The following is a 25,527-nucleotide window of genomic DNA, read 5'->3' on the forward strand; positions in this document are numbered from 1 at the left end:
ATGTTTTTATAAATATATAATAATATTAAGAAACAGAATTAAATTGAGTAAAAAAGATAATCTAAAATAGGAAGATATAAAAGATTAATTTGTCCTTTCGTTTCTAACTTTCTCTCTCTCTCTCTCTCTCTCTCTCTCTTTCTCTCTCTCTTTCTCGTTCGTTTCATACGCTATTAAATAAAACTGTATGTCATTAGTCATTGCATTGGATCTTTTCGATAGAAATTCAGTATTTTGTTCATGTCATGTCACCAACAGTATTTCGATGAACGTATAAACGATGTTCGTATTATTTAGTATCCAAAGCTAATTTTCTGAAACGATTATACAATTTTTGGAAATATCGATAAATGTAATAGATATCAACCGTCTTTACATTGGAAGTTCAAGAAATTGTGACATTTTCCAGTATTTTCCATATTTTATTCTTAGTAATTGTGCATAATTTTTATTTGTTTAATCTTCGACGTTCGTTGTACTTAAACAAAATTTTTGTGTACTTGAGCGCGTGAGATATATTTTTATATCTAAATATTATTCTGTATGTTATATGTATTACATATATGTTACATATAGAATTACAAGCGTCGAACGTAACGTAAATAGGATTTATAAAATCACGAAAACATCCTCTCGAACTTGATCAGGATGGCAAATACAGGAGTATTACCCTTTGTACGAGGAGTTGATTTTAGCAGCAACGATTTTAGTGTAAGTAATTATTTCCTTTTAGAAATATAGTTTTCAACTGTTACAATTTTGTATTTTACAGGGTGGCAAATTTCCAGAATCAGTACGGTTAATGACTGGTATACAATGGCTGAAATTGGACGAAACCAACTTGACTGAGATTCCAGAAGAAATGGGCAAATTGTTGAAGCTGGTAAAGCTGTCTGCGTATCGACATTTATTTTTTAAGTGTGCACAAAGTTCAGGATGAAGCTATCATGATCGAGGTTCTTATTGATAGTTTAGTAAAATATAAATAATAAAAATTAAATTTTTTTCTTTTCCAAAAACAGGAACACCTTTCATTAGTTAAGAACAGATTGGAACGTTTGTATGGAGAATTGACGGAACTCTGTTGCCTTCGTACATTGAACATAAGACGCAATAATATTAAATCAAGTGGCATTCCAGCAGAATTATTTCATCTAGAAGAATTAACCACATTGGATTTGAGTCATAATAATCTAAAGGAAGTACCAGAAGGACTGGAAAGAGCTCGATCTTTGTTGAATCTAAATTTAAGTCACAATCAGTAAGTGTTACATGTACAAATTGTTAAACAGTTGCATGGTCAGTTATGAATAATCCTTATATTATCTTTTCAGCATTGAAACAATCCCTAATACATTGTTCATTCACCTAACTGATCTGCTATTCTTGGATCTTAGCAATAATAAGTTGGAAACACTACCACCACAAACTCGTCGCTTAGCAAATTTACAAACTTTAAACCTGAATCACAATCCATTAGGACACTTTCAATTAAGGTATAGTAAATGAGATCAATATGACAAACCATTGTTGAGTTTTCAAATACGATATTGTTTATTCTTTTTTCACTCAGACAATTGCCATCCTTGATGAATTTAATGGCCCTACAGATGTGCGACACGCAGAGGACATTAAACAATATTCCATCAAGTTTGGAGACCTTGACGAATCTGCAAGAACTTGATTTATCTCAAAACAATTTACCCCGGGTACCAGATGCACTTTATTCTCTGTTGAATTTACGTCGCCTGAATTTAAGTGATAATCAAATAACGGAATTGTCAACAGCAATCGGTAGGTTTATCTATCGGGACATCAATTCTATGATTACTGCATATCTCTCGCCAATCTACGCACGATGGATGTATTGTAACATTTTTATTTCAGAACTTTGGACAAAATTGGAAACATTAAATATATGTCGTAATAAATTGTCCGCGATACCTGCCTCTCTGTGTAAAATCGTTACTCTCAGGAGATTATATTTGAACGACAATCAGTTAGATTTCGAAGGTATTCCTTCAGGCATTGGCAAACTATCTTCGTTGCAAGTATTTTCAGCAGCTAATAATCGTTTAGAAATGATACCCGAAGGTTTATGCAGGTACACCGATTAACTTCCCTTTTCAAATGCTTCTTTAAAATAAATTAATGTAATAAGGACTTTTCATAAGTACCACGAGCATCATAAATGCACGTATTCCTTCCTCAGGTGCGGATCGTTAAAGAAATTAATATTATCGTCTAATCGGTTGATTACCGTACCAGATGCTATTCATCTTCTTACCGATCTAGAACAACTTGATCTGAGAGATAATCCGAATTTAGTAATGCCACCAAAACCAATGGAAGTTCAAAAAGGTTCCGGCATCGAGTTTTATAACATCGATTTTTCCCTACAACATCAATTGCGACTTGCTGGCGCTAATGTACCTACGCCTATTCAGACTGCTGGTAAGTCTGTTCTTACTAACAATATACTATATGTACACCAGATCGTGATTTACACTGAGAAATCATAAGTAATTAATTATAAGTGATATTAAACTTATATATTCAATTATTTTGATCATGTATGACCACACTATGAGCACTGTTTAATTTCTCATAACCATATCTAACAGTTTATTTCTTATATTTCAGGTAGCAAGGATCCAATAGCTCGCAAAATGAGATTGAGAAGAAGACGAGACCAAGAGGAAGCTGATCAAGATCAGGCCAAGATATTGAAGGTATATTACGAAAATAAGCGGTATTTGAATCGATTGATTTTCTCTTTCTTCTTTAGGGTATGAAAGATATAGCGAAGGAGAAAAATAAAGACAAAGAATGTGAAGAATCGAAAGCAGAATCGTTGAAGTAGGTAGAAAATATGCATTACAAGAATTCGTTTTATGCATTATAAGAGATCGATTCATTATTCGGCAATTTCGGGTTACTTGTCTTTTTTATCTTACTTTCGCTTTCAAGACCTAAACGATGGGATGAAACTTTGGAAAAACCACCACTGGATTATTCCGAATTTTTCGACGAAGATGCTGGTCAGATTCCTGGTTTATCTGTCTGGGAAATAGAGAATTTTTTGCCCAATGAAATAGAAGAAGTGGCACATGGAAAGTTCTACGAAGGCGATTGCTACATTGTTTTAAAGACTGAAATAGATGAAGCTGGATCTTTAGTTTGGGCAATTTATTTCTGGATAGGGGAGAAAGCTACGGTGAGTATATAATAATATGTATAATGTATGTTTGAAATAATCGATCGGTATACGATATAGCAACGTGCAAAGAGCACTTCTTGAAAATGTGTCACCTTTTTCAAATCAATGTATAACACTTTATAGTTGGATAAAAGAGCTTGTGCTGCAATTCACGCAGTAAATTTACGTAATTATTTGGGCGCGCAATGTCGTACAATCAGGGAAGAACAAGGCGAAGAATCGGATGAATTTCTAATGTTGTTCGAGTCTGGCATTACATATATCGAAGGAGGTCGTACCTCGTCCGGTTTCTATACAGTCGAAGATACGGTTTGTATTGTTGAATTTGAATTTACATTATTGACCTTATTTTTCTGACTATATCTTACCGTATGTTTTTACCTTTCCATATTATTGTCCAATGTGTTTGCTTTCGATCCGGTTGGCGCATACCAGCCATCGATAACACGATTGTATAGGGTTCATGCTGCCGGTGCTTCCATCCATTTAGAACCGGTCCCTGTTTGTTGTGATTCCTTGGATCCAGGTTTCGTATTCGTCTTAGATACTGGCAACAAGATCTTCATATGGTACGGTAAAAAAGCGAAGAGTACACTGAAGTCAAAGGCGAGATTAATGGCTGAGAAGATCAATAAAAATGAAAGAAAGAATAAAGCAGAGATCATGACAGAAATTATGAATACAGAGTCGGATGATTTTTTATCATGTTTAAACGTCAAAGATATTTCGCACCTGCCACCGATTGCCGTAAGTTGTTTGAGTTGAATTGTTTTTAAGGCACGGCTACGCGCCTAGGAATCTATCTCGCAAACGCTACGTGATCTTATTTACAGCCAGACCAATCTATTGTTTTAATGCTTCTCATTATAGGAACATGTGGATGCAAATTTTGTACCACTTGCGCCACGTCTGTATCAAGTACAACTTGGTATGGGATATTTAGAATTGCCACAAGTCGAAGTACCTCATGGGAAACTAACCAACACGCTTTTAAACAATCGCAATGTTTATATATTGGATTGTCACGTAGATGTTTACGTTTGGTACATACTCAAAACTTCTAATATAATCTCAAAATATTGAACAGTATGAACTAATCAATGTGCATGCTTCAACTGTTATATGTGTGTGTGTGTGTGTGTATAGGTTTGGCAAAAAATCTACAAGATTAGTACGAGCAGCGGCTGTTAAACTCTCTCAAGAATTATTTAACATGATAGAACGACCAGAATACGCAATGGTAACCAGGTTACAAGAAGGAACTGAGTCGCAGGTACAAAATTGATGAACTTGAGATAGGAATACAGAAGATTCGGTTGATTGTATTAAGAGAAAAAGAGAGAAAAGTGTGAGGAAGAAGGAAAGAGAGAGAAAGTTTATAACGATATCTTTCTTTTCTCTAATTAGATCTTCAAATGCAAATTTTCTGGATGGGATGAAGTTATAGCAGTTGACTTTACTAGAACTGCCGAATCAGTCGCGAAAACTGGGGCAGACCTTACTAAATGGGCGAAGCAACAAGAAACGAAGGTACGCGAAATAAAAAATGAGGACTATGAACGATTCGCAAAATAACGCGAGCTCCTTCCCCCTACCCGTTCTCCTACCAAAACCAGTAAAATAGTTTTGTTTCGACAGGCGGATTTAGCCGCACTCTTCATGCCTAGACAACCGCCTATGTCATTTATGGAAGCTCAACAACTGATGTCGGAATGGAACGATGATTTAGAGGGAATGGAAGCCTTGGTTTTAGAAGGAAAAAAGTTTGTACGATTACCGGAAGAAGAATTAGGTCATTTTTATAGTGGTGATTGTTACGTATTTTTATGTCGTTACTGGATGGTACGTAATAATTTATGCATTCTTTAAATTGACTTTGAGCAGACCTTTATTTTATCATTGATGATACGTTTTCCCATTTTAGCCATTAGATACAACAGAAAATGAAGATGGTGATGAGCAATTCGAAGAGGATTATCAGTGTACCGTATATTTCTGGCAAGGGCGAGATGCGGGAAATATGGGATGGCTGACATTTACGTTTAGGTGCGCGAGGAAAATCGTCTTTTTAATTATTATTAATTGCACACAAATAATTACTATTGCAATTGAAAAGACAAAATGATTTGAACACATGAATAATACTGATAAAGTATTAATGAAAGGTATTTGCTTCCAGTTTACAGAAAAAGTTTAAATCTTTATTTGGTGAGAATTTGGAAGTAGTTAGAACTCATCAACAACAAGAAAATTTAAAGTTTCTGGCATATTTCAAACGAAAATTTATTGTTCATCATGGCAAGCGTAAACAGCCTAAAGCTTCTGGTAGTAACAAGGTTGAATTCTATCACTTAAGGAGTAATGGAAGTGCATTATGTACCAGGCTGATACAAATACCGGCTGATTCTACGTTATTGAACTCTTCATTTTGGTAAGATTGTTAAAATAAAGGCTTTTCCTGTCTTTCTTCTGTTCCTTTTTGAAAAAATTACTTCATCTTTATTGCTTTACTTTACCAATACTTAAATATAATCATGTACATGCCTTTATCCCACAGCTACATTTTAAACGTACCGTTCAATAACGACGATGAGACGGGAATAGTATACGCCTGGATTGGTTCTAAAGCAGACATCGAGGAAGCTCGTTTGATACAAGAAATCGCCGAAGAAATGTTTAATAACGTACGTTTATCATTTACAGTACCATGTTTGTTTCAACTGGTAAATCTATAATCTGATCTGTATTATCAAATGAAATTGACAGCCATGGATAAGTTTACAAGTTTTAAACGAAGGAGAAGAACCAGATAACTTTTTTTGGGTAGCTCTTGGTGGAAGAAAGCCATATGATATCGATGCAGAATACATGAATTATACGAGACTGTTCAGATGCTCGAATGAAAAGGGATATTTCACGATCAGCGAGAAATGCACCGATTTTTGTCAAGTATACGATAAATTTACTAACTTACGTTTGTGTTAGTGAGAGCGAAGTTATATATGTATATAATATATATAATAGATTTATAATCAATTAATACTGTTCCAGGATGATTTAGCAGATGACGACATTATGATACTTGATAATGGCGAACAAGTATTTTTATGGTTAGGCAGTCGATGTTCAGAGGTAGAAATTAAATTGGCATATAAATCTGCCCAGGTAAAAATGGATTGAATGAATTGTAAAAATATCCGATTTGCAAAATTCCTAAATAGAGATAAATAATTTAATTGCAATAATTTTTAGGTATACATCCAACATTTACGAGTAAAACAGCCAGACAGGCCGCGTAAATTGTATTTAACAGCGAAAGGAAAAGAATCTCGAAGATTCACCAAGTGTTTTCATGGCTGGAGTGCACACAAAAGACCACCTCAATAAAATATTCAATAATATATTCCTGCTCTTATTATCCCAATAACGTTTATCAACGAATCAAATTTCGAAACGAAATTAACGAATATCAATGAAGTACTGATCATGCAAATTTATTAGGTTGTTATAAACACAAAAAGTAACTTTCTAATGTCAAGGAATATTGTAATTTTTGAAACCATTAAATATACCCAGACCTTGTTTCTTTGCATTGTGTTTATTTTGCAATCCAATGAAACAATATTTACAAAATATCTGTATGTCTGTACACCTAGGTATATACATTTTCTATATGCATTTTAAAGGAATATATTTAAACATACATGTAGATATATACAAAATCAGTTTGCCTTTCAACAAAAATTGGTAATAAACAATACGTTACTTAAATTGCGCAAGTAAAACTCGAAGAGAATTGAAAGCACCGCGTATATTTGATTTATCGTGGCAACTATATATGTAAAACATGTGCTGCCCAAAGGTCAGACATATTACATCATCTTATATCTTTCCAGACTTCGTTGCCATAGATCTTAAAACAGAAAACAATGTATAGACATGGAAGAAGTCTATTTTCCTCACAAGCAAAGATTAAACGATAGCACTGAATGATACATGATTATGGAGGAACAATGAGAAGCTTGCTTATGCAAAGTACATTTTAGGGATACATGCAAAAGTCTGGACCGAGACTCGATATGAAAAACATGAGATGTAGAAATTTTAAATCTCTGCCTTAATTAATTTGCGTACCGAGAATAAATTAATCATCGTCGTCATCATCATCCGAAGGTACGAACAATTCTTTCTCTTCGAGATAGTTAGCCATCATTTTACTTAAAGTAGCTCCTATGACTAGTCCTGTCATAATACTGCAGATAACACCCAAAAAACTGAAACGTGTTCTTTTTGGTTCTGGTCGAATAGCACCTGAAGGTGTTGTTGTTCTTGACCGAGAATGTGATTTCATTTGCCCATTTATTTTCCTTAAATCGTTGACAGTTTGTAATACAACATGTATACGTTGCAGTGCCATTCTTCTATTTTACTGATACTATATAAGCACTGAAAATAGTGGTAGAAGTGTACTATGTAAAAATAACATAATAATAATAGTAATAAGAAATAACGTAGACACGATTATTAGATACATACAGTGCGTGCGCGATCTGAAAAAACGATATAGGAACGAAAAGAACGTTGTTACGACGTTAATGTGCTTGCAAGACAAGGACAAAAGGGACTTTATGCAGCATCCTCTTTTTATTCCCATATCGCGTCCACTTACACGGTATATCTCAGTTATGATTTCGGAGGCAGCATAAATTGCAGTATTAATCCACAGATAGGAATGAAATGTATACTCGGTCCAACGAGACGAGGCAGTAACCATACAGAAAATTTTAAAATTCGAATTTCATTAGTCGGTAACCGATACATAACTGCAACAGTACCAATTAACTTTTGTTTACGTTTACTGCCTCGTCCTGTTAGGCAGACTATAAATAAGCCTCTTCGGTATACTAACTCGCAATAACGATTAAAAAGCTCTTAAGCATATGTATACACACGCTGTATTTTGATTAGATGTGTATCTCGATCACGTTCGATTAAATATCAATACAGATGAATATTAAAACACGATCACTATTGTAAGCAGCACATAGTTTAATGAGCAATTAAACGATCAGTTCGATGTTATTATATCCGCGCACAGACGGCGCGCATGCGAATAATACTAGCTCTGACGATATAGAATCTGACGCCACTTTTATAGGGATAAATGTAAAATACCCTACACGTACATATATAGATTTATTCAGTTGCTTCTTCCTTAGCTTTTATAGATATGTAGCGATAACGTAATACATCTATACTTACCTACTTATGGCTGTGTAGTTACTTTGATAGTTTTGCACGTTGTTGCTTATTGCATTGGGTAATCGTTGAGACATAAAATCATCAACAACAAACGTTTATGATTTTTTCTTTCTCGTTCATTTCCCTATACCGGTCATTTGAACAAAGCATTGATTTTTATTAAACGATATCGTGCAAATAATTCAGGAAGACGTGAACAAAATGTTACATGTGATTGGATTAGGTCTTGGCGATTCGACAGATATAACTGTAAAGGGTCTCGAAATTATACGAATGTGCGATCGCGTCTATTTAGAGTCGTATACGTCAATTTTGTCTACCAACTTAAAAGATTTGGTAGGTAGATTAAAGTCAAGGGTAACTCTGGTTCCTTGATTAATTGAATGTTTAACATAAATAATGATAATAGGAGACCAACGATTGCATATTTCAACAAATTAGGAACGATTTTACGGATGTTCGATACTGGAGGCAGACAGAGAATTAGTTGAAAGTAATGCAGATGAAATATTGCCGAAGGACGAGAAGGAAAATGTTGCATTCTTGGTGGTAGGTGATCCGTTTGGTGCCACTACACATTCGGATCTAATACTACGAGCTCGGGAGAAAGATATAAAGGCAAATAAGAGAAATATTAGAAAAATTTGTTTAATAAAACGAATTTTATTAACCGATATTAAAAGTCTTTATTATTCTATGATTTAGGTAAAGATTGTTCACAATTCCTCTATTTTGACCGCAATTGGATGCTGTGGTTTGCAATTATATCGTTTTGGAGAAACTGTTTCTATCCCTTATTGGAACAACGATTGGCAACCAAATAGTTTTTATGAGAAAATTATCTCAAATAGGCAGAGAGATCTACATACATTGTGCTTATTAGACATTAAAATAAAGGAGCCTACGATAGAGAGTATCGCTAAAAAGAAAAAAGAATATATGCCATCTCAGTTTATGAGTGTCTCAGAAGCTGCTACGCAATTATTAAAAATCATAGAGGAAAAAAACGAAGAAACCAAGGAGGAACCAGGTAAGATACTAGAAAAGTATCATTTCCAAATAATCCTGCCTCTAACGAATCCATGGAAAATGAAATTTGTTGTTTTACAGTGTTGGAGGAATCAAGTCTCGTAGTGGGTTTAGCTCGTGTAGGTTGGGACAATCAACGCATCATTGCTTGTTCTCTCGGAGAAATGGCTTCTATCGACCTAGGCCCTCCTCTCCATTCTTTAATCATTCCTGCTATCAATTTGCATCCTCTTGAATTGGAATTTATTACTCTATATAAGTGTAAATAAAAACGTTTGGCTTTGTTGAAAAAGAAAACAAGCACTATTCGTTGCTTATAGCTTTGTATCAATTTACAGCAAAATAATAAAACCGATTAATTACTTACATATCAGATTTGAAACAGGATGATATTCTTAAGACATATAAAAAAGGTAAACGACTCGATTAGTCGTATAAATATTTTATAATATATAAAAACGTGTTGCGCGTGTAATATCGTGAAAGTAATCTGCTTTTTAGCTACATATATTCAAAATTTACATAGTGACAAATGTTAGGCTACAAATTTAAAAGATCTGACAAAGACAAAGAAATAAAGAGAAAATATATAATGCTATTGGTAACGATGCCCGAACAATTTTATGTAAGTATGTACGTATATACATACCTATGTAGAAAATAGCTCACTTAGTGCTAAGGTTATTAAGATATTTATTTATAAAAATTGTTTTGGAGAAATTTCGATAAAGTTAACACTGATCTTAAAGATAAATTCCTAACTACTTGAACTACATACATAATTGTTCGAAAGTTAATTTATGTTAAAGAAAAATAATATTCTGGCAATCTTATAGCCATGGCTACAGAACGTAGAGCATATGTATATGTATTCGATCGATTTCGTGCATGCGTAATAAACAGGTGTACGAAGTTTACAATCATATATTCACTTTCGATACGTGAATCACGGTATCTCTGGTGTTTCTGTTTCCTTATATTTTGCATCTTCCCTAATAGTGAGCAATTTATCTTTCATCATCGGCCAATCGCAAACATTTTTATTTATTTATTGATTTTGAGGAAAAATGTAAGAAGGGGGAGAGACGCGAACGAAAACTCGAGTGTCTTTCTGTCTTTGTATCTGTTGTGTTTTTTTGTGCAATTACATGTTTCCATAAAAAGAGTAACAGCTAACAATTACAGTACAGATACGAGGAGAACCGAGTGATACACCGAGTACGATAATGTCGGAAATAGACTACATAATAGCACCACGAATACCACGAGGTTTGGCTCCTGCGGTTGAAGGACTTGCACGAGAAATTTTGCGTCAAAGACCTCGAAACATTTACGCATTCGCGGCCCAACATTTCGCAGAATTGGTGGAATTAAGGGATAAAGAACGTACTGATGAAATCGTTCCGAGGATACTGAAACATAGATTGGTTAACGTTCGTGATGCTGAAAATCGTAACGATTATTTTCGTAGGTGTAAACACAGTAACTTGATCGAAGAAGCGATGGTAATAAGGGAAGTGAAGGAACTAACGACATCGAGAAATGCAACGAAAAAAGCTGTGGCATCGAAGAGAAAAGGAGAGGCGACGAATAAAAGTGGTTGGTCTATAAATAGGACGGTGAAAGGATTGAAGAAGCATGAAAATACAATTGGAAGAGAAGGTTGGAACAGAGAATCAAACGGTAAAGAGACGGAGAAATCAATTCTTGGTTACTTGGATCGTCGTTCACCACGATTTTCGAGTCAAGTTACTTGTCATCAATTCGTTCGATCTTCGTCCGCCGGAAATATATTCGCAAAACGTATTAAGCGTCGAGAAGTTAAAGAAAATCACGAACAATTCTATACATTTGTTTTAGATGATAAAAGTTACAAGAACGAGAAGAAAGTGACGCGACAAAAAAGTGCCGATCAAATCGAAAGAGATGGCGCGTATTTTAAGGACACTTGTACGAGCGAACATATAGACATAGACGTTGTTCCGACAGAGGCTAGAATCTGTCGAAATTTAAAGGATCAATGGAAAACTATGATCGAAGATGAGCGAAAAGAGCAGGAAAAATTGCAAGAGAAATTTGGTAATACGAAAGGAGGTGATGCCAAATTAAATTCCCGATTGGGAAAGAAGAGCGAGAGAGAATCGAAAGACAACGAAGTGGAATCGCGATCCGATTCGTCAGAGAGCAACATAATTTTCGAGCATGCGATGAAAAAGTTGACCAATGATGGAACGATCTCGGTGGTCCTTCCATCGGTCGTTACGCGACAACATCCTGTAAAATGTACAAGGAACAACGTGTACGAATGTGACGGGAAGGATAGCACAGGTAATTTGACATTGCCACCGATCTCGAGTGATGGATCCAAGTCGACGAAGAGGGGAAGCAATGTAATCGGATTACCCTCTTTGTTAAACGAGGTGGATGTTCCGTCGAACGAACAAACGATATGCTGTCAGGATTACGAGGATCCGACAAATTCGAATTGGAATCCTAAGGATCTGGAATCGGAGACAGAGCTTAAACCAGCAGGAACTAACGAAGGTGCGACTTTCGATTACGATTCGAAAACAATTGAAAAAGAACGCAAAGACGAGGATTTAAAAGGTGGCAATGTGAACGTAGATACGGTCCCATGGAAATATCCTCGTGGAAGTAAGTCCGAAGGAAATGGAATTCTTGTTATGACGGGGAATACGGTGGAGGAAGGTATCGATAGACAGCAAATTCTAGGAGAAGTAGAAATTATCCGGCAATGTTTAAATTCACCACGGGAGGCGGATATCGAGGAAACTTTTAAAGACAGCTTAAACGTAACGCCTGATTCGATCGATCTTCCTCGTTGTCAGAGGGCAGATTCGTTGGAACATTTGGAGAACGGGAAAGAGGGAGAGGAGGATCAGGACCAGGACGAGGAGAAAAAGGAAGAGGAGGAACGATATCGACCGAACGAGCTCGAAAGGAAATTAATCGAGATAGAAGCGGTCGAGAGAAGCATCGAAAATACGTTGGTCTGTTCTCAGACTATTCCAAAAGATATCGATGACGAATTCGTAGCATCGGAGCGTTCGAATGAATTTTCGATTTTGAAAAATTTCGAACCGGAGAAACCAGACTGCGTATACGAAAGACAGCTATCGAGCGTAGGAGACGAGTGGACGAAGAAAAATCCAGATGAAAGTCAGAGTCCAACGAGCAACGAAGATGACAGAGATCGCGATGCCAATATCGAGATCGACTCGATGGAAGATGAAATGCCGATTGGAAAAAGTTTAGACCGCAACCTTGACTCTGACAACTCGGAAATTGTGCTTAACGGAAGCAATAATAGCGATGATCGAGATACGCGTGACCATTCTACGAAAGAAGGAGGAATCGATCTTTCTTGTTACGTCCTTACCGAAGGTTCCCCTAGTGAAATACCGGAAACTGTAACCACCGTAATTATACCCGATAATATCGTTGACAATGACAATGATAACGATGTTTGTAAAATTGAGCTCGAAGGGGGTACGAACGACGAGATTTGCGTCCCTTTTAACGAGCCAATCCCATCTTGGAATATCGAAAGAAAGCAGATAAAGCATGGGATTGGAGAAGAGTATTGCCAAGACAAGAATCCATTTGGAGAATATATACATCCAGAAAGTGCTGTCGACTATACAACGAACATCGATGCTCATACTTTACGTGGTATAAAAAATGCTGCCAATCGAACGTCTGTTTATCAAGAAGATCTTGGAAATATCAAAGAGGAGGAAGAAAACGATAGGGGCAAATTTTCTAACGTCGACGTCCAGCGTAGCATCGACGATCGTATCAGCGTTTCTTCGAAAATGTCGGCCGAATCGATGGAAAATAAAAATAGTACCGAAGAATGCGAAGCAAAATTTGCAAGTTCCAGCCAAGAAGAGGATCAAGAACGAAATAGTATGGACGATAAGGACGATGCACGATCGAGAGATCTCTCTAAAGAAACTGCAAGGAAAAGAAGAGAAGAGGAAAGCGAAACGTTCGATGATCGTTCGAGTGATTTTTCTTTGTCGTTTGAACAAGTTGGAGCTGGACCAAAAGTACCTGAATTAAATCTGGATTCGTTACAAGACATAACGATATCGTCGACGATTGAAAAGGGCGATTCGAAAAATCTTAATAATCAGTCGGAAGAAGAAAATGATAATGTTACTTCTTGCGAAGGTGAAAACGTTTCATTATCCTCCTACGATACTTTAGCTTCTGAAGAAAAAGTAGACACCGGTGAAGCTTTGTCCTCGGAAAACGATCGACTAAAAGTTTTTATCGAGCCGGCAGGTCAACAAACTAAAATTGAAAGCGAGACCGAAAGGTATACAAAGGAAGAGTTTGAAGGTAACGAATGTATTAATAACACGAGTTGCTCGCTTGTTCGTAACAAAGATGAAAAACAGTCTCTTCGCGTGGAAGAAGAAATTGCACGGGAATTAATACAGAATTTCATTATCGATAATACAGAGGTAGCTGAAAAAGACGCCGAAACGATTCCTTTCGAAGTGGACGATTTGATGGCCTCGTCATCTTCTAAACATCAGACGAATGACACGAATCAAACCGACGACTTTATCATTAAATTTCATCCATCTATAGAAGAATTAACACCTGAAGCAATAATCGAAAAATCTTCTCGTCGAGAAAAGGTCGACGATGACGATAATCAAGCAGGCGATGAGAACGAAGAAGACGAAAGTAGAAGCGGAGGAAGTGGAGAAACAGCAAGAGAAGACGACGGAGGAAAAGAAGCAAGTATTTTACTACCATACCTTCGTTTTTCTTTCCTTTCTATTCTAAAATATGTAGAAAGATATTTTACGCACCTTTTATGATACTAGAAAGAATTTTGTTCTTTTAAAATTAAAATTTTTCAAAGCCATTCTTTGAGGTAATTAACCAATATATTTTATGGATCGAGATTTGCGTCTACAATGTACATTGCACGTATGTATACCCTATATTACATGTATACATACGTATACTTGTGTAGATGCATCTACTTTTGTTTCATTTTTGAACAAGTAAGGGGTCTTCCAATTCGGTCAATACATTTTTAAAGATAATAAAAAACCTAAGCTAATTACAATAATAATCTTGACAAGGTTGCTTTTCTTACCCCACTTTAGGATCAAGTAGAAACGGCATCTTTGGAAAATCAAGGAAACAGGGGCAAACCAATCGCCAATTTGTGGCACACCGGAGAATTCCACGATTCCTTACCATTACCTTTCGTTGAAATCTCAAAAAGTCCTTCCGCCATGAACGTTTACGATTTAAAATCTGTAAACCGTGAAAAAACGGATGATCGCTTTACTTCTCCAACTGATATGTATGCAGAAGATCGAGGATGTAAAGGAATCGGTCGCAACATACCTTTTTTCGGTTATAAGCTTTCTCCGACCACTGCCCCTCGTGGTATTGATATCTTCGAAAATTTGAGTTTATTTATTAACGAATCGAATTGGAGTAAATTATCTTTAAACGCTTCGTCTCCTATCATTATTCACAGCAAACGCGTGTTGGAGCAAGTTCGTACAACGGACAAAGACAAGAGTGATCCACTCGTCGAAACGAGTTCAAATTCTGATGCTGACGATCTTCGTGAGCCATTAGCGCTCGATAATACACCACGACCTATCGTTATAGAGGAAATTTCAGATATCGACGAAAGAGAAGAGCAAACGTTATCGCTCTACGAAGCAGATACGAAGTTGGCGAAAGAAATAAGTCCGTTTTCTTCCGAACAATACAACGACTCCAATAACGTTGAAGATAAAAATAAAGGAACACATGGTACGTCATCGTCGACTCGTGAAACAACAAATGGGCTTATCGAAAGCGATAATTTGCTTCTAGATGCATATACCGATTCTACCAACCATCGAGATATCGATCAGATCGTAGGAAACGCGGAAGAAGAAAGAACAAATAAAAAATAAGAATGAATTACATATACAGATATACCGTATCGAGAGAAAATCATATTGTTAACTCGATTTCGTGAAAACGAACAGTTTCGATATAAAAGAATTTGAAAAGCACGATCGATATTGCAATCATAACGTTAATCCAGAAGTTTCAGTTTCTTGTTATTAACGCGATCCTTAATCGAAACTAAAACAATCAAAAGTAGACAATTAGGTATAAATCATTTCTACAGGTCCTTTTTCTGCGCACATTAGTGTACCTCCACATAGATACACAACTCACATGGAAACAGCATATTAAATGAATAATGGACAAAATACAAACAGCAAGGAGACAAATGCATTGGCTGACAAGTCGAAAATCCGAATTAAGCATAGAAAATAAATGAAAAATATACAAAACGATCATAAAACCAAACTGGACGTACTGAATACCACTATGGGGAACAGCAGCAATGGGCCATATAAGCAAAATAGAGACAATGCAAGCTAAAATTCTTAGAACGATAGTAAACGTCCCATGGTACGTTAGAGACGAGGACATTCGGAAAGACCTTGGAGTACCAACGGTCAAGGAGGAGATTAGCAGATGCGCAAGAAGGTACAGAGAAAGAATAGCAACGCACCCGAACCGGCTGGCAGCGGAAACGATCAACGCATAAAGCATAGAAAGAAAACTAAAAAGGAAACACCCAACAGATCTCACAAAGGATATAACCTAACAAACACGAAGATGGTACTCCGCTGGGGGTAGCCAGCCACATGATAATCAAACAGCTAAAAAATTCTACCAAATGTCCAAATTGGACAAATTGTGAATGTGAAATATTAAATAAAAAAAAAAAAAAATTAGTGTACCTATTTGCTACAAAAGAGAGAGAGAAAGAGAGAGAGAAGAAGAAGAAACGTACACTATACGCTATACTACTATACGTACGTCGTATACTGTATGCTGTTTAAGTCGAGACTCAGGAGTCAATTAATGTAAAACAAGGCACATGCGCAAATACGAGTTCGCTAAAAGAGCGTGGGACTCTGCGGCAATTCGCTACATGCTTATAGTCCTGATCGGGAATTTGCGTCTGAATGATTTCGTTCTATTTCAAAAGAGACGTTGCTGTATGTTGCCACGTACTATGTCTTACACCAAAAATCTGTTCGATGCGAATTTCGACTAAGTTAACATACATATCGTAGCACAGGAAACATATATTAAAATTGTGCACGCGGATCTTCTAAAGATAACTACCAAAGAATAGGATAGAACGGATAGACGTGTAAATCGATTGGTGGATTAAAAAGAAGAGGATGTGACGGAAGACTGCAACTGAAATCCAAGCGGATTGAAAGTTTGTTAAAATAATACGAAAAACATATCGGTTACGTTCTTGTATTTTCTTAACCTTTACACTCCTTCTATCTTCGTGGTTCCTCGTATTTCTTTTGTGAAAAGCAGAAACATCGCTTTTACAATTTTATTTCGTCACATATTCCTGCTCTTTCTTAGAGGAAATTCCTGTACAGGAATTATAATAATAATAATAATAATAAATAATACTTGAAATTATGTGTTCTTTCTTGTTCCCTCCTATTTCTTTGTATATCTGTTTTCTTGCGCAAATCTGTAATAAATATAGAAATGATTGCACAATGGAAATAAGCGAATCAGTGTAGTACAATATTATAAAAGGTTCTTTTCCAAATTTAAGACATTGCCGAAGTTTTAGTCGCGGTCTTTGCCGAATCTATCGAGATACGACGATACCTCTACCTGTTCCATTATCGTATTTATGTCTGGATACGTACTATCGAGATCGAGACAAGAGCGAGCGGTACGTAGCGAATGTGGATCCGTAAGTATCAAGGAACAATCGAAATAGCATCAGCGATGTTGTATGAACGATGTTGGCAACGACATTGACACTATATACTATTTTACGAGGTATGAAAATATTTGATCGACTGCTAGTTACCGTTTAACCGTTTAACAGTAATGTCTTAATTCACACGAATATCCTCGATAGTGAGATATCGTTGGTAATATTGACAGTGACAGCACTGCATTTTCTGGTACTTGATACTCGTACCGCGGATGCCAATCTTGAAGGTACGCAAAAATAAACTGGTTATACATACGCGTTTACTGCTTTTGCGATGAAACTGCTTGGATGTGGACTTGGAAAGTTCTTGTCGCGCCGTTTTTGGACATCGTTTTCTATACGTGCGATATGTTTCGCGTTATTAACACGTTGAATGTCACGCTAGTTTTACGGAGATCGCCCGTGGCGCCACGATGAATTTTTTATTATGCGGTACATATAACGTTGAAATATTACCTACAAGAGATACGTTATGGTGCATAATCATCATTAATGAATTTATCTTACCGAGGTCACCGGTGACCCCCGTGGCGCTGAAGTGCTATTTCGTGTGATTCACTTATTTTTTACTATTACCAAGTATCTCATATTGTTTCCTCGCGTTGCTAAATAATTGTCTACGTTGCTACGTTCCGGGACTTACCATAAAAACATAAATCATTCCTCTGTCATACTTATTCTGACTCGCGATAATCCTAAAGAACCGTTATTAAGATTTAGCCTTTGTTACTTTACTGCAAAGACCCTTAATTGCCTTCGAACATCTTTCAAGTCGAAACTTTCCTTAGGGTTATTGTTCATTAAGATAAACGTGGAAAACGTAGGGTTTTCCATGTTCGACAGCCGCTGGTGAGGGACACACATAATAGATCCATGTTTTAAGTATAACTAACTAAACGAAATAAATCATTGCGTTTGCACGGTCAAGCAGACTATTCCTTTTTCTCTTCCAAGTGGTAAATCAGCGGTAGAGGGGAAAGAAACGATGAGCAATAGTAGGAAACGTTAATAAGACGTGAAAAGATCGATAGAAAGTCGGGAAAGTATTAGGAAATTAAACGTTACATACCAAGTACTTATCAACGAGATTGAATGATCCGTTTCATTTTTATTTACGAAATGTAAGATACGCGGTAATGATACATCGACGAGACAATTAGTATTTTTTACACAGCGTCTGATATAAAAATATTTTGTTCAAAATCAAAGTGTTTTATCGTTCGTAATATCTTAACGTTCTTGCGTGTTTCAACGGTAGCCATATGGCACATAAATTTATTAATAAAATATATTTATGAAAAGTAAAAACGAATGCATCTAATACTATATCTTTCTTCCTTTCATCCTTCTTCTTTCACATTCCGCAAAATTGAAAATATAGTACCTACTTAACAGTATCGTCTTAATTGTCAGGGATAATGTACAATGTATAACGTACACGCATTGATCTACAGACCAATTGAACTTGCAGTTTCAAGGTATTTGAATCGTTATTTTTTTTTTTTTTTTTTTTTACGCGTGACGTAAATAATCAGACTAGAGAAAAATCAAGAAAAGAGAGCAAAGCGAATAATATTACAGTAATCTTGCTTTCGATATTTCACTCCTTATTCTCTTCTATTCTATTTCTCCTACGTATTTCCTCTCTCTCTCTTTCTCTCGTTCGCATCTTCTTCACCTTTCATTTTACACCTCCGTAACGCGTTCATTTCTCCTTCCCATTTCCACCCTTTGTTGACTGCATATAAGATATACATATGTAGATGCAACTAATGATCGCGTTTATCGCTTTCAATTATCGTTAAAATTAGATCTGTCCAATTGGATTCGAACTGTCGCTAAAGGCCGATCGTAGTTATCGTTACAGTGGTTTATCATTCGACGCGCGTGTTTAAGGGTAAATGAAATATTGGCGAAGTATAACCATCGTGCGTTTAACTTAATGTTAACCACCACCCGGTTGAGTCGTCGTACGTTTACAGAATTAGAAATATTTCAGGTGTTCGCTTCGATAGGTAAGTGTAAGTGACCGTCCGATTCACGATAAATGATCATCGATCATATCGATTTACATGATAGCAGGCCGCCTTACAGGTACGTTAAAATCACGCCAACAAGGATCTTTAATTTTGGAACATTTTAACTTCTCCGAACTACAACCGAAGCATTGGTTACATATACAGCTCATGCCTTCGGCGCAAATACCAAGCCGTTCTCCTCGTCCTCCGCAAGGTTCATCGGGTCCCTGGAAAAGAGAGTACGATTCTTATCGTAACTAACGGTTCAACCGTTTCTGTTAAACGCGTCAGATTTATTAACAAACGGCCGATTCAAGCACTTGCCTTTGCGCATTGCGGAACCCCGCAAGCATTCGATATTACAACACCATATTCGCATTTGTGGCAAAAGTCGCCGCATCCTGAGCAAAGGGCCATCTCTTGTTTTTGTCTTACCGAAGGATAACCGGAACATTTATCGTACCTAGACGAATCAAGCGTTCTATTATTGCGTATAACGATATTGTGCATTGAACGTACTATAATTTGCACAGTAATAATTTGAGTCGTTCCAGCATCTTTCGTTTCATACATATATGTACTCTCATCCACGAATAGCTAAATATCTTGTTCGTGTGTAAGTAAGCGCACGAGTAATGGCAAAGATATAAATACATAAACGAGTATATAAGTACATAGACGAGTGTTTTCTAAATAAATTAAAAAAAAAAAAGAGAGAGAGAGAGTTTCTTACAGAAGAACGATGGCAAGCAGCACGGCTATGCGGATAGTTTGCGCGGCAAGCATCTCGCCTCGTAGATCTGAAACAAAATTTAAAGAAAATTCGATCAACGTCGCTGAAGTAGAATCGATTAAAACGTTTACGTAACGATCAGAGATAAAATCGATGCTTTAAAACTGATTTAAAGAATAACATTTGTAAATCGTGTAGAACACGTATGCATTTGAAAGAGCACGTAAACGTTTAGAAACGAGGAAACTTTTGCCAAATTTAGTTTCGAACTTTATCTCTTTTCGTTATTATCTGTCCGCTTGGAACAATACAGTACACGATCATCGATCTATCGTTAATAAAAACGAGGTAACAGAAAATCCAATTTTTTGACCGTAACTTTTGTTAAGTTTCATCGTTGTTCTGTTTCTGCTTGTACGAAATTAGTACGAAATACTTGATTTTTACAATATCGTTTTATTAAATTATTAAATATCTATAATCGAGCGATTTAAGAAATAATTCCAAAGTACCTTACCAAGATGAACCTACGATACATACATACGTATAATGGTAAATCAAACTTTGTCTTCTCCCTTTTTTTCTCTTAAGCGTGGCGAAAAGAAAGACGAACGATCGAATTGCCGATAATGAAAACAGTCGAAGCAACTTTGCCTTGTCGGAATTTTCCTTTCGTTTCGTTAATTGAACCGCTTGAAATACCAAAACTCAATCGTTCAACTTTTGAATCGAACAAAACTTGACGAGATAATGCTTTAATAATAATACTTTCTCATTTCTTCGATGAAGATTATACGGAGAAAGAGTCATACGGGCTTTAACGATACGCGGACAAATCCATCTGTAACTATACTTAACGTCATGTTCGTTTTTGTTGCAAAGTGGTTCGTTCGCCACCATTTTAAGCTGAAACCCCTTCGTTTGCTACTCGCGCCTGCCAAATGCCTGTACGTACGAGTTAAGCACATGGTAGAGCTTGAACATCGAACAAATGACTTTTATTGAATAAACATTAACTTCGTCAGTTTTTGATAACAAAGTGGAAAAATCAATAATCAACATAGAAGTCACGTGGTTGTTAACAGCGAGAAATAAAAAAGATGGAAAATTATTTCGATATACATGCATATACCCACCAATAATTTGATGTGCCATCTTTTTAGTTAAATATTAAACGATAATTTGTTGTTTTCGCGGATTTTATAAAATATACGTAAATACGTATGGAATATTGGAAAATAAAGCTTCAGGATTATTCAAACCGGATTTTTCAAACGTCTTTTAGCGTGATTCGTCTAACTACTGCCTCCTTATTCTACGTAAACTAATTAACTTATTTTATCTTAGTTTTTTACTTTCTATTTTACTTTATTCTGGTTTGCTTAATTTTAGTTTCATTTAGTTGCGTCAACGACATTTTTATAACAAGAGTTATTCACAAGCTGAAAGTTAATTGCGAACATGTAATATTCGTATTAAATTCGGTTTCGTGAAATTTATTAAGAGACGTAGCAGAAATTTCTTTTACACTTGCGATTGCCTTCGGATACAGTCGTTTCGTTTAATACCTCGTCGTTGTGCCGCTATTCTGGCTTTTCCCTTTTCCTAACTCGCTCTCGTTTACGCGCTTTTTTCGTTCCTTCTGTTCCACTGTTTTCTTTCCTTTTTTTTTTCTCATATTAAATATGATTATAATTTGCCACCGATATGACAGAAAAAATATAATAAAAGAAAACTACACGGGAATAAAATAAATGAACAAAGTGAATGTAAAGAACGTATTTACATATGCAACGACGAACGGGTGATCGTTAGGAAAAGCATACACTGCGCTTACAATTAATGCTGACCCTAAGATATTCTTCCAAGTGTTTCTAGTTGCGTAAGATTAAATAACAATGACGATTCTCTCTTTAGCAGAATAAGAAAATGTGATAACGTGAAGACACGAATATGCGAAGACGGAAAGACGTTGAATGTGCCATTGAAGTCAAGTGCGCTTTGTTTTATAGGGACGCGAAGAAAGGGCAAGAAAAGGAAGGGGGGAAAGAAGGCACACAGCCGTTCATTTAACAGTCGATGTATGATGTATCTATTATCGTTTCGTCCCAAGGGATGATCTAAGTTGTCAAACGAAATCCTTGCCTCTCGTCCTAATTATCCAGCGTGTCGTGAATACCCTTCTAGACACGTCTTCCCCTATTTGCAAAGATTCCCTTGACGAACATATCTATTAATATGTAAATTTCTTGGTTCAGCGTTATGAAAAACAAAGCCGGTCATTCACTGACACGTTATTTGCACTTGTCACGCTGCGCTAATAAACCAATTACCGAATAGTCAATCAGAATTTGACATTTTATCGACACGAAACGTTTATTATGAAATGCCCGTATTAGAACACTAGGAGATTAAACGTTATGTTGCCTAGTTGGAATTTCAAAGTTTATAGACAAACGAGTGCGAAACTAACGATAAATAATCAACGACAGATCCGTATTTTCAATTACATATGTAATAATAACACGATTACTTTCTTTGCATAAAGGTATCGCTATGATGATCTGGCATCGGTTAAACACACTCCTGGCACGATTGTACGATCCGATCGATCGAATAGAGAACCTTTTCCTTAAGATGAAGAATATCTCTATGATGACGAATCAAATAATATTCCTAATGCTGGCTGATCGTATTTTTATAAGAGAACCGAAAATCACGTGTCTTTACACATTGATGTTTTACAACGTTGTTACATATAGCATTAGCTATATCAAGGAATTGATCGAAAAGGAAGATTGGTCGCTCTATGTGACTGTCACAGAAAGATCCAAAATTAAACATTTAGCTATGTCCGCTACCAAAATAGTGTTTGAATGGACTAAAGCCGTCACCTTTATCGTAACATTAACATTCATGCTTCTTGTCTTTGGCTTGGAGCAAGGTCTTGAGCATTACAAGTGAGTAACAAGTCAGTAACTATATCGTATAGTAATCGAAGGAAAAATGTAGGGAAAAAAGGAAAATGATAGAACGCATTAAACATTAAGAATATATTAATTCGATGAAACTGTACATATTGTGCGCGTGTGTGTATCGCGCGCACGTGTGTATATAAATATATATATATATATCTATATATGTATGTATATATGTATTGCTATTGTAGACCATCGATGAATTACACGATGATAACGTGGATCTATTATTTGGCAACGGAAAAAGTCTTCGTTGAGATGTTTCCGCCGATCTTGAAGTTTCTTCGTTTCGACACTTTTGAAAATCTTGAAGAGCTTTACGCTCCAGTGATATTGAAATCATTTACTATTAGCGTTTCTGCGTCTCTTATTGTAATACTTTTGCCACTAGCATCCTACAAACTTTTATTCGTCGCTGCTTATTCCAACGTTTATTTAAGATTAAAAGATCTATTACAAATATCCGCCCCTGCGTTAAGTCTTGAACGTGAAATATTAAATCGTTATAGAAAAGCAACGCCTAAAGAAATTAAACAATTCGATGATGTGTGCCCTGTTTGCCTTTGCGATATGATCAGTGCGAGAATAACACCTTGTTACCACCTTTTTCATGCAAGTTGTTTACGTCGGTGTCTCAAGACCAACAATACCTGTCCCATGTGCAAAAGAGAATTAACATTTGGATCGGTATCAACTCAATAGTAAACGTAACCGTCATAAATATTATCGTCATGATTCTATCGATAAAATCGACATATTCCGTATGACAATTCCACTCTGATTAAATACCTCATCCACTCGATGGATTAACTTTTGATAATATTGCAAATCCTCTAAACCGCTTGATATTCGTATAAATTAAATATTGATAAAAAACACAGTTATTGCATTCATGTCCGTCTATGAACATTGATAAAACAGATATTCTCGTCGTATAATTGTACATAAAATAATAAATGATCTAATGTATTAACAGGACTGCAAATTTATATTCTATTTGAATTACAAATTGATTTTTCTGTCAAATGTATTATTTCGTTTGTCAATTGATAAATCGAAAATAATAAAAACAACGAAAATTAACGAGAATTATATTCTCATATCGCAGTTTTTTGAAACAGCCTTACTTTCCTTGCGCTCTACGATCCTTTATTCGAAATATTTCTCATTATGTAGCTATTCCCCTGCATATTTAACCGTGGTTTCTATATATTCTCCGTCAGGACTGTCAAAATCTTTTACCGGTGGAGTATATACCGGTCCTGTTACGCTATATGGTACGAACGAATCATCAAACTGAAACAGAATGTGTTTCAAAATTTATTCTATATCTCTACTGTGTTTTATTAGATGGTAAAATACAAACGTACGATATTTAATTTATTTTTTAATATAATATCATATACTTACTTCGACTGCTTTTTTGTAAAGTTGCTTCGAGACAGCTTTTAATTCTTTCAATGCTATTTCTTGCGATGCCATGATAGATTTCATAACTTTTACATCCTTCAACCATTGATCTTTTTTATAGCTGGACCATTCCCTCTCTAATAATTTTCTCCTTTCTATTTCTTCTTTCGATAATGATACTGGTAAATGACAAGTTCTTTTCCTAAGAAACATTTGTTTTCGAGTAAGTACTATGTTAAGAAGAAAAATTTGTTTCCTATACATAACATATGCTATCATTATATAAAGCATACTCCTTTTGCAATTGCTGAAATAATGTATCAATTTCAAAGATTGGTTTCAAATGGTTTGTATGTTTTTCTAACTGACGGATTTTTTTCTGTAGTTTCTTCTTCTTTCTTTCTTCTCTAGCTCTAAGGACATTAGGATCGAGTCTTTTCCTCTTTTTAAGTGGTTCTCCTCTGAAATAAACGTAATATTATAATAAATTTGTTTATTAAAAAGAAAAGAAATTTAAAAATACTTACAAGAGAATTTCAGTCGCTCGAAATTGTAATGGATGTATATATATGGAGATATTGCGCGAATTGCTAACTGAATGCAAAGAGGACCTGCATCGGTAAATCTTTATGAATAAAATGAATAAAAATATACAAAAATAATTGTTCACTCAACAATGAATACCTAAAAACGGCATTTGCTAAATTTAATACACCAATCATTTTAATACACTATAATTATTTCGAGCTTTAGTCTGTGTTAGTCTGTGCTTTGTTATCTTGAGTTACTTTGCAGCACCACGTATATAACCTCTTAAACGCTTGCGATTTTCATACAGGCTAAAATGAGATATGTAACTGTTATAAAATCATAAATTTAAACAGTTGTTGAAAAAATGACACGCGTTATTATGAATAAATTAATAATGACAATAAATAACTACTAATAATATCGTGTTAAAAACGATAGTAACTCTGTCCAAGCAGCATACGAACGAGATAATAAACATACATGTAAGTATCTACATAGGTGTATGTAATCAA

At 35.7% G+C, this 25,527-nt stretch overlaps 7 protein-coding genes across 16 annotated transcripts; 4 read left to right on the plus strand and 3 right to left on the minus strand.

Annotated features, from left to right (window-relative positions):
• The first annotated feature begins 152 nt into the window (after nt 1-152).
• Nucleotides 153-6,806, plus strand: LOC117232614 (protein flightless-1). 5 transcript variants are annotated; one of them, XM_033492093.1, is made up of 23 exons: nt 153-282; nt 577-711; nt 773-883; nt 1,023-1,261; nt 1,335-1,496; nt 1,574-1,794; nt 1,888-2,104; nt 2,213-2,454; nt 2,644-2,732; nt 2,789-2,859; nt 2,971-3,217; nt 3,344-3,529; nt 3,656-3,967; nt 4,091-4,263; nt 4,367-4,493; nt 4,628-4,750; nt 4,859-5,062; nt 5,145-5,266; nt 5,400-5,651; nt 5,778-5,904; nt 5,987-6,169; nt 6,272-6,385; nt 6,473-6,806. In XM_033492093.1, exons 2-23 carry the CDS (start codon nt 649-651, stop codon nt 6,605-6,607), a joined length of 3,720 nt encoding a protein of 1,239 aa, XP_033347984.1. In that variant the 5' UTR covers nt 153-282; nt 577-648; the 3' UTR covers nt 6,608-6,806. The 5 variants fall into 5 exon arrangements, with proteins under 5 accessions (XP_033347984.1, XP_033347988.1, XP_033347986.1 ...); XM_033492095.1 differs by lacking the exon at nt 153-282 and adding an exon at nt 377-395; XM_033492094.1 differs by lacking the exon at nt 153-282 and adding an exon at nt 390-408.
• LOC117232634 (essential MCU regulator, mitochondrial) lies at nt 6,803-17,413 on the minus strand. Of its 2 annotated transcripts, XM_033492141.1 has the most exons (4): nt 17,272-17,413; nt 16,869-17,087; nt 7,355-7,666; nt 6,803-7,133 (listed from the first exon to the last, which is right to left on the minus strand). In XM_033492141.1, the coding sequence occupies exon 3, from the start codon at nt 7,635-7,637 to the stop codon at nt 7,365-7,367; it is 273 nt and encodes a 90-aa protein (XP_033348032.1). In that variant the 5' UTR covers nt 7,638-7,666; nt 16,869-17,087; nt 17,272-17,413; the 3' UTR covers nt 6,803-7,133; nt 7,355-7,364. The 2 variants fall into 2 exon arrangements, with proteins under 2 accessions (XP_033348032.1, XP_033348034.1); XM_033492143.1 differs by lacking the exons at nt 16,869-17,087; nt 17,272-17,413 and having other exon boundaries at nt 7,337-7,666.
• Nucleotides 8,652-9,877, plus strand: LOC117232627 (diphthine methyl ester synthase). Its single transcript, XM_033492129.1, has 4 exons — nt 8,652-8,818; nt 8,924-9,100; nt 9,188-9,512; nt 9,593-9,877. The coding sequence occupies exons 1-4, from the start codon at nt 8,684-8,686 to the stop codon at nt 9,778-9,780; spliced, it is 825 nt and encodes a 274-aa protein (XP_033348020.1). The 5' UTR covers nt 8,652-8,683; the 3' UTR covers nt 9,781-9,877.
• On the plus strand, nt 9,975-15,565 carry LOC117232613. Its single transcript, XM_033492092.1, has 2 exons — nt 9,975-14,286; nt 14,665-15,565. The coding sequence occupies exons 1-2, from the start codon at nt 10,738-10,740 to the stop codon at nt 15,475-15,477; spliced, it is 4,362 nt and encodes a 1,453-aa protein (XP_033347983.1). The 5' UTR covers nt 9,975-10,737; the 3' UTR covers nt 15,478-15,565.
• LOC117232623 (ERAD-associated E3 ubiquitin-protein ligase HRD1B-like) lies at nt 17,278-24,174 on the plus strand. Of its 4 annotated transcripts, none has more exons than XM_033492124.1 (3): nt 17,278-17,297; nt 22,645-23,056; nt 23,266-24,174. In XM_033492124.1, the coding sequence occupies exons 2-3, from the start codon at nt 22,653-22,655 to the stop codon at nt 23,774-23,776; spliced, it is 915 nt and encodes a 304-aa protein (XP_033348015.1). In that variant the 5' UTR covers nt 17,278-17,297; nt 22,645-22,652; the 3' UTR covers nt 23,777-24,174. The 4 variants fall into 4 exon arrangements, with proteins under 4 accessions (XP_033348015.1, XP_033348012.1, XP_033348013.1 ...); XM_033492121.1 differs by lacking the exon at nt 17,278-17,297 and adding an exon at nt 17,368-17,407; XM_033492122.1 differs by lacking the exon at nt 17,278-17,297 and adding an exon at nt 17,435-17,572.
• LOC117232632 (neuroparsin-A-like) lies at nt 18,422-22,085 on the minus strand. Of its 2 annotated transcripts, none has more exons than XM_033492137.1 (4): nt 22,014-22,085; nt 20,097-20,163; nt 19,688-19,826; nt 18,422-19,590 (listed from the first exon to the last, which is right to left on the minus strand). In XM_033492137.1, exons 2-4 carry the CDS (start codon nt 20,147-20,149, stop codon nt 19,414-19,416), a joined length of 369 nt encoding a protein of 122 aa, XP_033348028.1. In that variant the 5' UTR covers nt 20,150-20,163; nt 22,014-22,085; the 3' UTR covers nt 18,422-19,413. The 2 variants fall into 2 exon arrangements, with proteins under 2 accessions (XP_033348028.1, XP_033348027.1); XM_033492136.1 differs by lacking the exon at nt 22,014-22,085 and adding an exon at nt 21,947-21,970.
• On the minus strand, nt 23,695-25,309 carry LOC117232629 (39S ribosomal protein L40, mitochondrial). Its single transcript, XM_033492132.1, has 5 exons — nt 25,169-25,309; nt 25,012-25,095; nt 24,778-24,945; nt 24,485-24,686; nt 23,695-24,370 (listed from the first exon to the last, which is right to left on the minus strand). The coding sequence occupies exons 1-5, from the start codon at nt 25,204-25,206 to the stop codon at nt 24,251-24,253; spliced, it is 612 nt and encodes a 203-aa protein (XP_033348023.1). The 5' UTR covers nt 25,207-25,309; the 3' UTR covers nt 23,695-24,250.
• Between the last annotated feature and the right edge of the window lie 218 nt (nt 25,310-25,527).

Source organism: Bombus vosnesenskii, unplaced genomic scaffold, assembly GCF_011952255.1.
Source record: "Bombus vosnesenskii isolate JDL3184/JDL3185 unplaced genomic scaffold, Bvos_JDL3184-5_v1.1 scf7180000013289, whole genome shotgun sequence".
Classification (NCBI taxonomy): Eukaryota; Metazoa; Arthropoda; class Insecta; order Hymenoptera; family Apidae; genus Bombus; species Bombus vosnesenskii.

Excerpts from the sequence above, each read along its gene's own strand:
- LOC117232614 (XM_033492093.1), top strand. The coding sequence starts at position 649 with ATGGCAAATACAGGAGTATTACCCTTTGTACGAGGAGTTGATTTTAGC. Across the intron at positions 1,497-1,573 it reads TTAGGACACTTTCAATTAAG|ACAATTGCCATCCTTGATGA; the intron begins GTATAGTAAATG and ends TTTTTCACTCAG. Across the intron at positions 1,795-1,887 it reads GGAATTGTCAACAGCAATCG|AACTTTGGACAAAATTGGAA; the intron begins GTAGGTTTATCT and ends TTTTTATTTCAG.
- LOC117232634 (XM_033492141.1), bottom strand. The coding sequence starts at position 7,637 with ATGGCACTGCAACGTATACATGTTGTATTACAAACTGTCAACGATTTA.
- LOC117232627 (XM_033492129.1), top strand. The coding sequence starts at position 8,684 with ATGTTACATGTGATTGGATTAGGTCTTGGCGATTCGACAGATATAACT. Across the intron at positions 9,101-9,187 it reads CTCGGGAGAAAGATATAAAG|GTAAAGATTGTTCACAATTC; the intron begins GCAAATAAGAGA and ends TCTATGATTTAG. Across the intron at positions 9,513-9,592 it reads AGAAACCAAGGAGGAACCAG|TGTTGGAGGAATCAAGTCTC; the intron begins GTAAGATACTAG and ends GTTGTTTTACAG.
- LOC117232613 (XM_033492092.1), top strand. The coding sequence starts at position 10,738 with ATGTCGGAAATAGACTACATAATAGCACCACGAATACCACGAGGTTTG. Across the intron at positions 14,287-14,664 it reads AAGACGACGGAGGAAAAGAA|GATCAAGTAGAAACGGCATC; the intron begins GCAAGTATTTTA and ends ACCCCACTTTAG.
- LOC117232629 (XM_033492132.1), bottom strand. The coding sequence starts at position 25,206 with ATGATTGGTGTATTAAATTTAGCAAATGCCGTTTTTAG. Across the intron at positions 25,096-25,168 it reads TTAGCAAATGCCGTTTTTAG|GTCCTCTTTGCATTCAGTTA; the intron begins GTATTCATTGTT and ends TTACCGATGCAG. Across the intron at positions 24,946-25,011 it reads CGAGCGACTGAAATTCTCTT|AGGAGAACCACTTAAAAAGA; the intron begins GTAAGTATTTTT and ends CGTTTATTTCAG.
- LOC117232623 (XM_033492121.1), top strand. The coding sequence starts at position 17,368 with ATGTTGGCAACGACATTGACACTATATACTATTTTACGAG. Across the intron at positions 17,408-22,644 it reads ACTATATACTATTTTACGAG|GTATCGCTATGATGATCTGG; the intron begins GTATGAAAATAT and ends CTTTGCATAAAG. Across the intron at positions 23,057-23,265 it reads CAAGGTCTTGAGCATTACAA|ACCATCGATGAATTACACGA; the intron begins GTGAGTAACAAG and ends TTGCTATTGTAG.
- LOC117232632 (XM_033492137.1), bottom strand. The coding sequence starts at position 20,149 with ATGCTTGCCGCGCAAACTATCCGCATAGCCGTGCTGCTTGCCATCGTT. Across the intron at positions 19,827-20,096 it reads CTGCTTGCCATCGTTCTTCT|GTACGATAAATGTTCCGGTT; the intron begins GTAAGAAACTCT and ends TGATTCGTCTAG. Across the intron at positions 19,591-19,687 it reads GGGTTCCGCAATGCGCAAAG|GGACCCGATGAACCTTGCGG; the intron begins GCAAGTGCTTGA and ends TCTCTTTTCCAG.